Source organism: Auxenochlorella protothecoides (genome assembly GCF_000733215.1).
Source record: "Auxenochlorella protothecoides strain 0710 unplaced genomic scaffold scaffold56, whole genome shotgun sequence".
NCBI classification, from domain to species: Eukaryota; Viridiplantae; Chlorophyta; class Trebouxiophyceae; order Chlorellales; family Chlorellaceae; genus Auxenochlorella; species Auxenochlorella protothecoides.
Genome location: NW_011934204.1, coordinates 148,625 through 162,529, shown reverse-complemented (window position 1 = coordinate 162,529; position 13,905 = coordinate 148,625). Strand labels below are relative to the sequence as shown.

Here is a 13,905-nt window from a genome sequence, read left to right as displayed (position 1 = left end):
AGCAGGTGCGGCGCGGCTGGTGGCGGAATGGGGGGGGCAGTCCCGGGGGGGGGGAGGGGATGAGCATCGCACCTGCTGCACAGAGAAGGCATGCCTCCCGTCGGGCCCGGCGCGCGTCGACGGATGCCGTCGTGCTCCGCCCCGCAGGCTGCGCGCGAACGGGATGCGCACCTGGAGGCCGAGCAGAGCAAGGTCGTCAGGCTGGAGGTGAGGCAGTGATTTGGGGCAGACGGGCCTGAAGCGAAGCAGGCATCGCCCTCACGGCCGCCACGGGCGGAGTCATCTCCTCCCCATCGCTGCACCGGTCTGGCCCCGACATGCGCCGAGCCAGACCATCCATGCATCGCAGGTGGAGGTCGCGGAGCTCAGGGCCTCCCTGTCCCGCATGGCCGAGCTTGAGCGGGAGCTGGACTCCTACAGGTACGGTTGGGAGGGGTGTGGAGGGAAGGGGAGTACGTACCCGGCACGGCCTCTGAAGATTTTGAGGCAGTGCGATGGGAAGTCTGATGGCCGTCAGGGCATGGCTGGGCCAGGGCCGACTGCCTGGGGCCCCTGTGCAATCCCTCTCTCCCCTCCCGAATCGACCGTGCAGGCTGCAGGCGACGGCTGCGGAGCCGCGCAAGGCCTCAGGGCTGTGGGGTTTCATCAGCGGGGCGGACGCCAACGCCTCGCCCCCACGAGACTGAGCTGGCGCGGTCTGACACGTGGCCCACGCCCAACCCCTCCCCAGGATGCCTCCTTTTACAGACCCGCACGCACGTCGTGCTTTGCCCTTTTGCGACCAGCAGAACCTCAAGACTTGGCGGGAGTTTCATAGAGAGAGGGGGGAAGGGTAGGAAGGAGCAGGGTCGTCAAGGCCAGAGCAAGGGGCGGATGGGGCACAGTGTTACCAACATCGGGCAAGGGTTATTGCATAGAGTGGGCAACGAGACTGGTGGAACAGACAGGGGCTTAGGGCACCCGCATTCTGCCAAAACAACGACGCCCAGAACCCTTCTGCCACGACTCCCTTGCCCTGGCACAGCGATAGATATCGTCAGTTACAGGCAGGGGGAAATGCTCGCGCCAAAATGGGGCGGGGCGGGGGTGGTCGAGAATTGCAGGGCTGCCGTGCAGGGCCAGCACTTTATCAGCATTGCGGGAGTGCAGCATCACTGCTGAGTGGAGGGGTTCTCCAGCTGCCAGACCTGCGAGGTAGTGCCGGACCGGTGCTCCGAGATGGCCTGGTTGGACAGCGCATCCGCCACCGCATTCATGCTCCTGCGGGGGGGGGATGAAGGGAGAGGGGTAGGTAGTTGCCAAGAGGGGCGCTCAGGGGAGGACAGCGTGTCATTCAATCAATATCCACTGCCGGGCTTGGACACGGGCATGGGAAGATACCATCTCGTGCAATTTGCGCCACGTCGTCCCTGACATTCCAACAAGCAATGCCACAACCCCCCCACCTTTACCAGATCCTGTTGCTCAGCCCCAGCCCGCGGTCACGCACCTAGGCACCTGGCGCGCCTCCACCTTGTCAAAGGAGCCCAGCAGCGAGGTGGCGACGGCGTGGTAGGGCTTCAGACCCTCGTGCTGCACGCGCCAGTCCCCCTTCAGCTGGTTGATGACCAGCAGGGAGTCGCCGGAGATGTGGATGTCGCGGCAGCCCAGTTCCTTTGCCGCCTGCAGCCCAGCGATCAGGCCCCCATACTCCGCCTGGTTGTTGGTGCGGTGGCCCATGTAGTGGCACACGCGCTTCACCTCAAGCCCGCTGTCGGCGTCGTACAGCACGGCGCCCAGACCCGCCGGGCCCGGGTTGTTCTTGGACGCGCCGTCAAACTCCTAGCAGTTGAGGGGGGCAGGGGCCGAGGGGGGAGACATGGAAGGGGGGTGGTCTATCGTGGACATTTTCCGGGTCAATCCCAGTCCATTGGGGGTGCACAGCACATTCCAAAGAGACCGACGCACCATCCAATGGCAAATATCCCCATAATCTGGGATCATGAAGTGGGCCTGATATACGCCCCGGTCTCACCAGGCGTATGGACTTTGGAGGAGGGGGCTGTGGCTGGGCCCGAGCGACGGGCGCAGCCGAGTAGCTGGAGTGAGGCGGTAGGTAGGAGTCGTCGTCGTCCTCTTCCGTCCAGGAGTGGGAGGGGGTGGCCCCGGCTTGGTGGTCATACGCGGGCGCCGAGCTGAAGGAGCGCCCCGGCTGGTAGCTGTCACGCCCATATGAGGGCTCATGGGGCGACCTCGCCTGGGAAGAGCTGGAGGAGCGGCTCCCGCTCCTGGCATACGAGCTTGAGCCCCCAAGACTGTAGCTGGCCCCGTATCCACTGCTGCTGGCAGGCTCTGGTGCAGAGGGCGCGGCGCCACGAGACTCCATGTACGCCTGCGCAGCTTCCACGGAGTGGAAGCCCTTGTACTGGCTCCCGGAATACTGGCGGACCTGGCTCTCCGTCTCGCCCCAGGAGCTGTACAGGCCGGGGTTCCGGCCCGAGGCCACGGCGTACACCGAGTACTTTCCCATGTGGCGTAGAGACAGGGGTGGCCGGGGGGCAGTGAGTGCTCGCAGCACGGGGCGACAGGCCTGCAGCATGCAGGGGTAGGTGCCCGCCTCCAGGCCGATGTTCACGACAGCCTCCTGTCGATTCCAAAGGTATATTTGGTGGTGTACGCAACACGATCGGTGCTTACAACGGAGCTTGTCTGGTGCGACGGGACCCTTGGAGTGGATCAGTCCCACCATTTTCCGACAGGTCAGACAGGACCCCCACGTGGTTGTGTATCTGAACAGGAGGGGGTGCCTTCTCACACCAGGCTCGCGATTGTCAGGGGCTAGCAAGTATGCATACACCCCTCAGCAGGTCTGCAGGAGGTGCAGGACCTCGGAGCCGGGCAGGAGGAGCTGCTGCAGGCGCAACTGAAAGGCGGGCACGCCGGTGCTGGCTGACAGCAGCTCCGGGACCAGCGCGAAGAAGGCGTGAAACTCCTCGCCATGCTGGACCAGGGCGGGGCACCCCCGCAGCTGCTCCAGCACGTCCAGCTCCCCCCTGGCCTCCAGCACGGTGTCTAGCTCGCGGAGAAGGTGCTCGTCCCACCTCCAGCTCCCCATGCTGATGCTTCGCGCATGGGAGTGCTGGGCCTGCCCCAGCGGCGTAGCCGGGCTCATGTCTGCAGGTAAATGAGGGGAAGGGGTTGGGGGGTGAAGGGCGGGAGCTCCTTGCACACGGGTGCGGGGCCCTTTGAGATGGGAAGGGCACGCCGTCCCAAATGCAGTTCCATCGGGTGGCATGGGGTCCTGAAGTACAGCCCACACCCGTCACCTGCGGGCCCGACTCGCGGGGGGGTGACCAGGGACGGGCACAGCACGCTGCGAACGTAGGCCGCGATCGCAAAGGCCGCGAGGCCCAGCCGGACCCAGTCGCCCTGCTCGAGGGCGCTGGCGCTCCGTGGATGGCCCGACAACGCGTTGTGAGGACCCTGATCGACACTCGGTCCTCCCCCCCGGCCTGGCGGCTGGCCCTTGGCGGGGGAGTCCCCCCTGGAGGAGGGCAGGATCTTGCTGCGCACCGCCGAGAGGCCCTTGGCCCAGACCTTGGGCAACTTGTTTGGCGCCGCGGGGGCAGGACCCGGCTCGGGAGAGGGCGGGGCGGGGTCATCGGGGTCTGCCGTGGGCAGGTATGTCTGCGGCAAGCGCGTCCCCATGCCCTTGTGGTCTGGAGAGTGTGGGGCGAGGGTGCCACGGGATGAAGGAAAGCGGGGGAGGGCAGCGGCTGATCTGAGGACTGGGATCTTGGATCTGCTGGCCGGGCAGGCACCAACTCGCACAGCGTCACCCGCACAATCCCACTCACCCCCGTCCCGCCCCTCGCTGGGGCGCAGAATGTCCTTGACGCGGTCCAGCAGGCCCCCACCCTCCTTTCTCGCCGCAGCCCCGGCATCCCTCCTGCCCAGGCCCTGCAGTTGGATCTGCGTCTGGAAGCCCTTCAATCGCCGCAGCGCGACGTCGAGCATCGAGGGCGAGGCTGTGACATGTGGGTGAGGGATCGGGAGGGGTTGGGTCGCGGATGGGAGGGACCAGCAGGCAGCAAGCTGGAGTGGGGCCAAGTGCATCCTGCTGACAGCAACGCTGGACTCCTCCCCCCGCCAAAGCCGCTGCTCTGCGCCTGCCTCTCCAGCACTCACGAAAGCGGTTGGTCATCACCATCACCCTTCCCACCTGGTCGCTGCAAGGAGCCGGCCGCGCCAGGCTCCAGATCCGATATCTGCAGCGCCAGGACCCTCAGACTCAGCGCCTCTGTCCACTCCTGGACCGCAGCTGTGTGAGGCCCTGCAGGTGTGGATGGCGGCGTGACAGGAGGTTCAGCTGGTGGATGTGATGCGTCTCGGCTCATGGACTGGGGTCTCGAACCCAGCGCCGGTGCGAAGTGCGCGAGGGACACCTCAAGCGTCGGCTGCATGCGGTGCCCAGTCACTCAAGGCTGTCTCATCGCAGCCGCTCGAATGTCTGGCCAGTAGCAAGTCTGATTGAACCATCCAAAGTGCAGTTTCGCAGGCGTGAAGCCCTGGGTTCCACACCGATGACACACCGGCGGGGAGGCGGCGCCAGCGGGAGTCCCCGACCCAGGACAGGAGGGCCAGCCATGCAGGCACGACTTGAAGGGGACCGCGGGGGCTTGACCCCGGATCCAGCTGCACAACGGCACGGGTCACCTGCATGCAGTGGGCCGGGAGAGGGCTTGGGAGCCGGAGGCGGAAAACCCCAGGTCGTTGTGCGTCCATGATTTCCTCCTCCGTAAGTACACTTGCGACCGCACCTCGGCCACGAGTTCCTGCCAGGGCCACTTGTCGACGGCCAGGGTGGCTCGCCGCAGCTGCTCCACCAGGAACGCCACGGCCAGGGGTCGGCCCGCCTCCGCGCACGCCTGTGAGAGGAGGAGCTGATCTTGTCAAGTGGAGCATGGATCAAGCACCTTGCCATTCTCATCACAAAAGGTACTCATGCCATGGGCATGCCCCTGCATCCTCGATTTGAATGCAAATGATCTGTTCAACACACCCACACACAGGCTCCTCTCAGCCAACAATTGCCAGCCCTTACGTGCAAGAGGCTGAGGACGAGGTGATGGGTGGTGTCCTGGAGAGCATCCACAGCAGGGTCGAGGCGTCCCGGCGCAGCAGGCGCGCCAGCGACGGATGCCTCCTGCTGTTGCACTGGCATCGACGCGGAGCTCACCTCGCCAGCCACCATGAGCTCCAGCAAAGCTTCCCACAGCCGGGGCACGGCCGCGGTGCGGTGCAGGTGGCTGGCGAGCAGGGATCCCCGCAGGAGCACTCTTGCCAGCTCCGGGGCTCGAGGCACGGCATATGCCTGGGTGTGTGTGGGAAGAAAGCGTGAATGCTTTCAGTGCTGCCCCCCTGACATGCCGTTAAGCATGAAGTGGCCGGGGTCACACCAGGGCCCAGTCGATACACGCGAGCCCCTTCTGATAGGAGCATCCTCCGGGGCGGACCCCCAACCTGAGAGTGGAAACTCCCGCGCTCACCGCTGTCGCAGCGCAGAGCGCGTCTGTGAGCGCACACGCCGTCTCGTTGTCAGCCTCGACGTTCACATCGTTCGCAGCGATGAAGAGCGCAGATGCCTCGTCCCAGGGCAGCATGCCCCGGGTGCCGCATGCCAGCGCCTCCTGCGTCAGCACCGTGGCCGGCGACTCGGCCAGGGCAGAGAGCAGGTCGGAGACCAGGTTGGCCCCGGGCTTGGCATTGTCTTCCAGTGATCTCCCCAGCTCCGCCTCCGCCTGCTGACTCCAGGAGGGGGGACCTGGCGGTCCAGGACCCCGGCCAGAGCGGGCCTCGTGAGCAGGAGTCTCGCCTACTGTGGAATCCCGCGCGGAGCCGGAGCGGGGCAGCGGAGCAGTATTCATCACGGGGCTTGCGGCGTGGAGCAGGGCTTGGAGGATCGGGCCGGCCAGGCTGGCGCAGTCCAGGCGCCAGGTGGCCGTCACCTCGACCACGATGCCCTCGCCTGGGCCATCGTGAGGCACCAAGGCGGGGTTTGGAGAATTGTGAGCTGGGCTTGTGCCACCAGCCAAACCCCCCGCTACCCTTCCTTGCTGCTCTGCCAGGGCCCTGCCCTCCTCCGTGCCTTCCAGCAGCTCCAGTGGGATGTCGGGCGGCAGGTCCACCCGCGGCGAGGCGCCCTTGCTGGCCTGCGCCGCAGGGCCGTCTGCGCTCGCCGCCCAGAGTCGCCCCTGTGCGAGGGAGAACCCAAACAGCGGCGCCAGCATGGCCGCTGCCGCGCCGGCGGCTGCTAGGTGCCCGGCCGCGGCCGCGGCCGCGCCCAACACGCCGGCCGCGCGGACGACCCGGGAGGCCACCGCCGCCGCATCCCCGTGCACGCCCGAGGGCGCCAGGGCCATGGGCAGGGCCAGCCAGGGCACGGCGGAGGAGGCTCGTGCCGCAGCAGATACCAATCCCCAGTCCGCGCGCTGGAGCAGGCGCTGCAGCGCACACGATGGTGAAGATGCTGCACACCCTGGCACAACATTTTCGTCACCGGGCCCCTCCTCCGGCATCAGCAGCTCCACGACCCAAACGGGCAGGTCGCCGTCCGGCAGCAGGAGGCTGGTGCGCAACGCCAGCAGCGCCAGCTCGGCCGCCTGGCCGGGGCAGGTGCCCGCGCGTTCCAGCAGTGGCTGGAAGTCGAGCCCCGCGACCAGGGCCTCCGCCGCGCCGCCGTCTGGCGACAGCAGATGCGCGCCCAGCGCGCGCAGACAAGTCTCGGCGCAGTCCGACCCCGGTCGCAGTTGGAAGTCGGCGGTGTGCCAGGGCAGGGCCCGCCAGCGCGCGAGCAGCGTATATGCCGCGCCAGGGTCTATCGCGCGGCACGCCTCCAGCGCGGCGCGCAGGTCGGAGCGGTACAAGCCCCAGGCCCACTCCAGGGCGCGGGGCGGGGCTGGGCTGGCGGCGATCGGATCTAGGAGCAGGGCCGCCAGGGCCTCCAGCTCGGCGGCGGGACCGGCGACGCCGGTGACTGACGCAGCGATGAGCCCGGAAACGGCAGCCGCATGCGCCCGCGCCAGCTGGCCGACGGTGCAGGGCTCCACAGGCATCAACAGGAGGAGGGCTGCTTGCGGGGCCGGGGCCGCGCGGTCGCCGCCCGCGCCACTGCCGCCTGCCGCCCGTGGCGTGCCCGCGTCCGCGGATCCCTCCTCCGCGCGGGCCCAGCCCGCGGCGTCGCCGGCGCCCAGCCGGGCGGTCACGCAGTCCGCGTCCTGCCCGCGCGTGGAGTCGAGCTCATCCTCGGGCGCGTCGGTGTCCGGGTGTTCCCCCCCAATGCTGCGCCATGCGGCGTCCAGCGCCGCCGGCGCGTGGACCAGCAGGCGGACTAGACCCTGGGGCAACTCGGCGGGCGCCAGGCCCTCCTCGCGCGCTGCCTCGCCCAGCAGGCGCAGCCCCTCCCCAAGCACGCGCCTCGTCAGCAGGCCCTCCGGCAGCGCGGCCAGCAAGCCCAGCGCGCGCGCGCGCGCGGCGCCCCGGCAGCCGCGCAGGGCCAGGGCCAGCGCCGCGGCGAAGGCGGCGCCGGGGCGCATGGACAGCACGGCCTCCAGCACCGCGCAGCCGGCGTCGACGCTGGCGGCGGCACCGTCGCGCAGCAGGCGCAGCGCCAGGGAAAGCAGGGCCGTCAGGTCTGGACCAGCCTGGGTATACCAGGGGGGTGGGGAGTTGGTGTTCATGGGGCCATGCACAGAGCACATCGGTGGCCGAGGGGAGCTGCGATGTGCCCTTGTTTTGGGTTTTAGTCGGCCGTGGCGTGCAGGGGGTCCCCTGCAGATCCCAGGCACGAGGGGTTTGCCGGCGGCCCATGCAACACTGTCAGGGGCCATGGCACACTTTCCTCCTCCCAGCAACTCCTCTCCGGCCACCCAGCCGCAGCCCCTTTGCCGCACCTGGGACGCGTGCCCGCCGCCCTCCCCAGCCTGCAGGCAGGCCAGGGCATACTGACCCAGGTCGAACTCGCGGAGGAGGGCGACGCGCTCCGGGGCGGAGGCCGGCAGGGACAGCACGGCGTCCAGCATGACGCCAAAGTCGCGCAGCCTGCCCGCCGCCAGCGAGGGCCCCGGGTCCAGCAGCGCCCGCAGCAGCGCGTTGGGGGGGGGTCCGAAGGACCCCGCCCCGCCGGGGTCTCGGGTCCGCACCGCGACGCGTGCGACGAGCGCCGCCTTCTGGTCCAGGGAGAAGTAGGCGCGGCCGTCGGCCAGCGCGCGGTCCAGTAGGCGGGCGAAGAGCGGCGCGGCGGGCGGGGGGGTGGACCCGTCCAGCGCTGCCGTCGCCAGCACAGCCGCAAGCTGGGAGGACAGCGAAGAGCCGGCGGCCTCCGGCTGGCGCGGCGCGGCGCCGTGCAGCAGCGCGCGCTCCAGCAGGAAGATGCCCTGCGCCGCCTCCACCATCGACTTGTCTGTGTTGTGTGTGGGGAGGGGCAAGGGGTGGTAGGGACGGAAGGGCGTGAGAGGTTGGAGCTTGCTTAGCAGCACGGAGCCTGCTCGCATCGGGGCACACCAATGGCACTCTGGAGCATGACACGAGGTGCAAGGTTCCCGTCCCCGAATCTGCACGAGTGCTGCTGCCCAGGGTCTACACCTCCCCATCTTCATGGGATGCTCGCCCGCACACCCACCCCGGAGCACGTGCAACAACGTCTGCAGGGCGCTGCGCCGCAGCCCGTCGTAGTGCTCCTGGAATCGCTTGGACTCCTCGAACGCCGGCGGCGGCTGGGAGGGGGCGGGGCGTGGCGCGTGGTCGCCGCCGGCCCCCGCCACCCTGTCCAGGGTGAGGGGGCGGTAGCGGGAGGCCACTGCCGTGCGAAGCTGGGTTGCCAGCGAGTTCAGCTCGTCCTCTGTGCGCTGGGTGACCTCCCACAGCAGGGCCTGGGCCTGGGCAGGGGAAGTGACGTGTGGGTGGGGACATGGACATGCCGATCGCAGAGATGGGATCTGAAGCCTTTGTCGGGAGACAGGGGTGCTGGCATGGTCGTATCAGGCGGGGGCGGCGGGTAAATCCTGCTGCCAGCAATGTGTTAACGCATCTACGCTGATACCCCGCCGCCTTCACCGGCCTCCGCTCAAGCATGCAGATGAAACCCCTCATCCAGTCACACGAGCCCTCAGGCCCCTCCTTCGGCTGCATCCCACGTGGACTCCTACCTGCGACACGACCTCCGGCACATCGCCCTCCCGCGAAGAGGCACCAGCAGGGGCGTGCATGCTACGCTTCCCGCCGCGCCGCGCCCAGTACTCCAGCAGCTCCCCGCCCTCCTCCAGGCGCGCTGCCTGGCCCGCCATGGCCGCATCCAGGTCCCGCAGGGCCCCTGCGCCGGGCGCCCAGGCTGTCGTCGGGAGAGCGACGACGTCATTCTCGTCGTCTCCGTTGGTGGAAGTCGCGACGCCGGGTCCGGGGTTTGGCTCATCGTAGGGCCGACGGGCAAGCGCCAGCGCCTGCTGCCAGCCCGCATCCACCTCGGCGAGCTGGGCCAGCAGAGCTGCGTCGGGAGCGAGCTGGCTGATGGCGGCCTGGGCGTCAGGAGCACGCGGCGCTCCCCTCTGCCCTTCAGCACCCGCGCCCTCCAGCGCGCGCGCCAGCCGCGACAGGAAGGGCGGCACGGCGGGGCAGGTCTCGTGGTACTCCTGGCTGAGCAGGGCCAGCTGCCTGAGGCACTCCTGGGGGGACGCCTCGCCCACATTGCTGCCCTCGGTCGCCAGGCGCACCGCGAGCTGCGCCCAGAGCGCAAGGCCCGCCGGACGAAGCCCGGCGTCCAGCGCCGCGCGGCGCAGCAAGGAGACGTGGTCGATGTTGAGAGGTGCGTTGGGGCCAACCGCATCAGCGCCTGGGAAATCGGCCTCCAGCGCCCTGGGCTCGAGCGCATCGCCACCCGCCGCATCAGCACGCCCGCTTTCCACCCAGGCGGCCAGCGCGGCGGGCCAGCCGCCGACGCGCAGCAGGCGCTCCGCCAGCGCGGCTCGGCGCGCGGCGCCCAGGCTTTCAAGATGGCCTTTTGCCGGGCTGAGCGCTTCACCCTGGCTCTGAGCAGACCCTCCCGCCGGGTCCAGCAGCCCTGCGTAGAATGCGGCCTGTGCCAGCGTGCCCAGCGTGCCGACCGCGCCGGGGTCCACGGCGCGGTGCCCTGCGCCGTCAGTCGCCACCCCCGCCAGCAGCGCCGCGATGCAGGGCAGGAGGTCCGGCGAGACTTCTTGGCCGCTGCCGCGGGCGGGGAGCAGCGGCAGCGCGGCGCCGGGCAGGCGCGCGGCCTGCAAGGCCGCAGGGCCCAGGAGGCCAAGCAGGCTCGCGGTCGGGGCCCTCCCCGCCAGCCGCGCCAGCAGGGCCAGCTTGCCCAACCCCGTCGCGCGCGCGGCCAGCGCGGCGGCGGTTTCCATTACATCCATTGGTTCCTGGGGCACGGGGCTGGACCCCGCGGCCAGGAGGGCCAGCTGAACGTATGCCCAGCCGGCGGCGACCTCGGGCGTGAGCGGCGGGGCCTGTTCAGTGAGGTCGGGTTCCGAGGGAGGGCAGATCGGAGGAGAGTGCAAGGTCTAGAATTCGGGAGTGAGGGAGCTGGGAGGGAGGGCTGCAGGTACCGAGGCAGGGCTGTGGGGCAGATAAGGCACCCGTGCGATAGCGATGCATATGGAGCCCACTCCAAGACATACGGCTGGCTGGAGTGCCCTCCTATCACCCAAGCACTCACCTCCCACAAAGGAACTAGCCACAAACAAACATCCGGGAACAAGCAGGCGCACCTCGAGACTGGCCAGCAGGCCCGCATCCTCGGCCTCCTCCGCCGAAAGGTCGGCGGCGATCCAGGCGTCGCCGAGGACACCCAGCAGCGTCTCGGCGGCGTCCGTCACTGCCGCGCCCGACCCGCCCGCGGCGACTGCCAGCACGAGCATCACGCGGAGCAGGAGCCTGGGCGCCAGGTCAGCGACCGACAACGCGAGGCCGGACAGTGCACGCTGCCAGTGGTCGGGGTCGCGGCGTGCCGGGGCGCCGCCGAGCGCCTCGGCCGCCAGCGCCACGAGCTCGGCGCCCGCGACGGGGCCCTCTGGAGGTCTGTCCCGGGGGAGCTCATCCTCGTCGCCCAGCAGGTCGATCAGCGGCGCCTCCTCGGGTGCCGGGGCCCCCAGGGAGGCCTGGAGTGACTGCGGCAGGGGGCGACGGTGTGCAGGGTTGGAAGAGTCGTCGGACTGAGCTGATGGAGTGAGACTCCTGCACGCTGCTCTCAATCACCAAGTGCAGATCAGGATGGCCACACCTCCAATGCGCCCCCTCCCCTTTGAAAGCACACCGTCGCGGGTCGGCCTCTCGCGTATGCCAGGATCACGGTGGCCACCGCCCCCCAGACCGCTCCCCGCGCGGCCTGGCTCCGCGCCACCCGCCCGGCCCGGCTCAGCGCGCCCAGCACGGCCGCGATGCCCGCCGCCTGGGCCGCGCCTTCATCCCCGGCACAGGGGGCCCGCTCCGCCAGCAGGCCGGCGAGGCGGGCCAGGGTCGTGTCGTCCAGCGCGGCCCAGTCCGTGCCCTGCACCACGCTTTCCAGCAGGCTCGCCGGCAGGGCGCAGGCGTCCGGCAGCGACCTCAGCACGCTGAGCAGGGGCCCTGAATTGACCCCGGGGCCGGCGCCCTCGCCCGCCGCCAGCGTCAGGAGGTGCGCGGCCCAGGCATCGCATGCTCCTGGGTGGGAGCCCAGCGTACGCAGCAGCGAGGCCTGTGGGAGGCGCGGCTCGGCGGCGGCCACGCGCCAGGCGGCGTGCTGGAGGAAGCGCAGCGCGGGCGGGATGCGCGCCGCGGCGGGGTGGGCCGACAGCAGGGCGCCCAGCGCTGCCAGCCTGGCGTCCAGGGACCCGTCTTCTGCGGCATCCAGGCTCCTGTATTGAGGGTGTGGGAGGTGGCTGGGGTGGGCGCCTCGATATGTGGCATCTGGTCCACCAAGCATCATCTACGACACAGAGGGGCGCTGGAGGCCTGACCCCGGTGCTCCTCATCGTTCGCCTTCTCCTCCTCCTTTACATTGTTAATCAACAGCATACCTTGCGACCACATGCAGCAGGCGCTCCTGGGCCACGGCGAGGTCCAGGGCGCCGCAGAGGCCGGGGCCCAGCGCTTCGCGCTGCCAGGCGGCGAGCGCGGCGGCCAGGCCCTCCCTCTCCTTCTCTTCCTGGAAATGGGCCTGCTGCACCTGCAGAGTCTTGGTCCCGAACAGCGAGCCCTTGACCTGGCAGAGGCAGGTCAAGAGACCGGGGATCGAGATCTGCTAGCTGTTTTCGCAGTGATGGATTAGGCAAGTCCATCCCCCCCGCCCCCCCTTTCCCGAAAGGGTTAACCCACCTGGACAGGGACCTCTGCCAGCTGCCAGCAGGCACTGGAGGCAGATGTCACGCTCTGCTCCAGGGGCCCAAGTAAGGCTTCGACTGCAGGGGCGAAGTCCAGAATGGGAGGGTCGAGAGAAGGGTTACAATGGGTCTTAACGTGAGCATCCCACCGGCGCTTCCCTCCTCTCACCTGTAGACCGGAAAGCCGAGCAAGCCTGGGCGAAATCCATTGGATCGAGATGCCACTGAATAACTTCTTCCTGTTTACTCTAGCAATACATTGTGGAAGGGGCCCTTCCCGGAAGCAAACACGGCGGAGGTGCGTGGATCACTTGCTGTCTTGGCCAGGCTGGCATCCCGACGCCCCACGTCCATCTTCACTTCGTAATGTAGCGATTTAATCGACATGGGTCGCCTGAGATGGCTCCTTGAAAGCCCAGATTCCTTCCCATTTTGTGATCCGCTGCATCTCGCGCAGGCGCGTGATGAAATTTCCCTTGCGAGATCACCATCATCTTGAGGATGCAAGTTTCTGATGGTAGAACTACACAGTGGACCGGGTGTTCACTCCCAGGAAATGTAAAGACACCCTGAAGAAAGTTTCTTGAAATGACGGGAATAGTGTCCTGGGGTGTAAATATGTTTTGGAGCAATGAGTACCTGCCTGTAACAAGGTATTGCATATTGCACACAGGCACTTCAGCCATGTCAGCTGACGTTGGATGCATCCATTGAGACAAGGTGGTCTTAGGCTTATGCCATACAGTGGGGACATGGATATGTAGGAAGTTCTGGTGCTTGAGTCTGCAGGCATGATGGTGCCGGGGTGTTGCTGCCCCCAACCACCATCCTTCCATGCTGCTCCCGCCATGGGGAGTACTCGACCTCGGAGACCTTGCCGCTGCGTGCACGCCTCAAATGAACCTGTCGACAGTTCGGCCTGCCTCCTAAATACCTTGCGGGAAAGGTATGGTCGTGCCCGCCTCGGCCTGCCAGGAGTATAGACCCCAAGCCGGGTGATCCCCGCGTCACCCGAACTCGATGCAGCCTTCCTGGGCACCGGGCCAGGGTTACCCGGGCAGCAACCAGCCAGCAGCAGGTATGAGGGACCGCAGGTTGTATCCGTGCGCAGGATCATGAGGACTGTCCAGCTCCAGGCTCTCCCACCCCCGCACATCCCCAGGACCCGGGCCAGCCAGGCCCGTGTATGGCCAAGCCCCTGGAGGAGGGCAGCAGCCACCAAATGGTAGGGATGGATCAGTTGAGGTGGAGCTTGCATGCTGCTCCAGATGTGCGAGCTGCCCACCGCAGCTCGGAGGTGCTCACCAGCAGACACCTCGCCATTCCCCCCCTTGAGCAGGTTACGGGCAGGGTCCCGCAGGCGGCCCCCCTGGTGCCCTCCAGGGTCCTCCCGGCGCCAGAGGCCCCCTGGATCCTGCCTCGCTGGGATTGAATCGCCTGAACCTGGGCAACGGTCCTGCCGGACCCGCCCCGTACCCAACATCTGTTCAGTACCCGCCCGCCCAGGGCCCGCCCGCCCGCCCCGCTGCGGCGCCACAGC

General features: G+C 68.3%; 4 protein-coding genes across 4 annotated transcripts; 2 read left to right on the top strand and 2 right to left on the bottom strand.

Moving 5' to 3' along the window:
* Window positions 1-123: 123 nt before the first annotated feature.
* F751_5031 (hypothetical protein) lies at window positions 124-686 on the top strand (the record flags this gene model as incomplete). Its single annotated transcript, XM_011398774.1, has 3 exons — window positions 124-207; window positions 350-420; window positions 593-686. The coding sequence occupies 3 exons, from the start codon at window positions 124-126 to the stop codon at window positions 684-686; spliced, it is 249 nt and encodes an 82-aa protein (XP_011397076.1).
* Window positions 687-1,151: 465 nt separating this feature from the next.
* F751_5030 (Ribonuclease H) lies at window positions 1,152-2,509 on the bottom strand (the record flags this gene model as incomplete). The annotated part of the gene is made up of 2 exons (XM_011398773.1): window positions 1,152-1,260; window positions 2,361-2,509. The coding sequence occupies 2 exons, from the start codon at window positions 2,507-2,509 to the stop codon at window positions 1,152-1,154; spliced, it is 258 nt and encodes an 85-aa protein (XP_011397075.1).
* A 330-nt stretch (window positions 2,510-2,839) lies between these two features.
* Window positions 2,840-12,752, bottom strand: F751_5028 (hypothetical protein; the record flags this gene model as incomplete). The annotated part of the gene is made up of 20 exons (XM_011398771.1): window positions 2,840-3,153; window positions 3,306-3,698; window positions 3,837-4,007; window positions 4,202-4,312; window positions 4,572-4,695; window positions 4,800-4,907; window positions 5,219-5,353; window positions 5,529-5,780; window positions 5,910-6,007; window positions 6,077-7,469; window positions 7,596-7,682; window positions 7,932-8,440; window positions 8,660-8,915; window positions 9,186-10,236; window positions 10,375-10,514; window positions 10,776-11,174; window positions 11,321-11,900; window positions 12,063-12,247; window positions 12,361-12,443; window positions 12,677-12,752. 20 exons carry the CDS (start codon window positions 12,750-12,752, stop codon window positions 2,840-2,842), a joined length of 6,465 nt encoding a protein of 2,154 aa, XP_011397073.1.
* F751_5029 (hypothetical protein) lies at window positions 3,164-3,364 on the top strand (the record flags this gene model as incomplete). The annotated part of the gene is made up of 1 exon (XM_011398772.1): window positions 3,164-3,364. The coding sequence occupies one exon, from the start codon at window positions 3,164-3,166 to the stop codon at window positions 3,362-3,364; it is 201 nt and encodes a 66-aa protein (XP_011397074.1).
* Window positions 12,753-13,905: the final 1,153 nt, after the last annotated feature.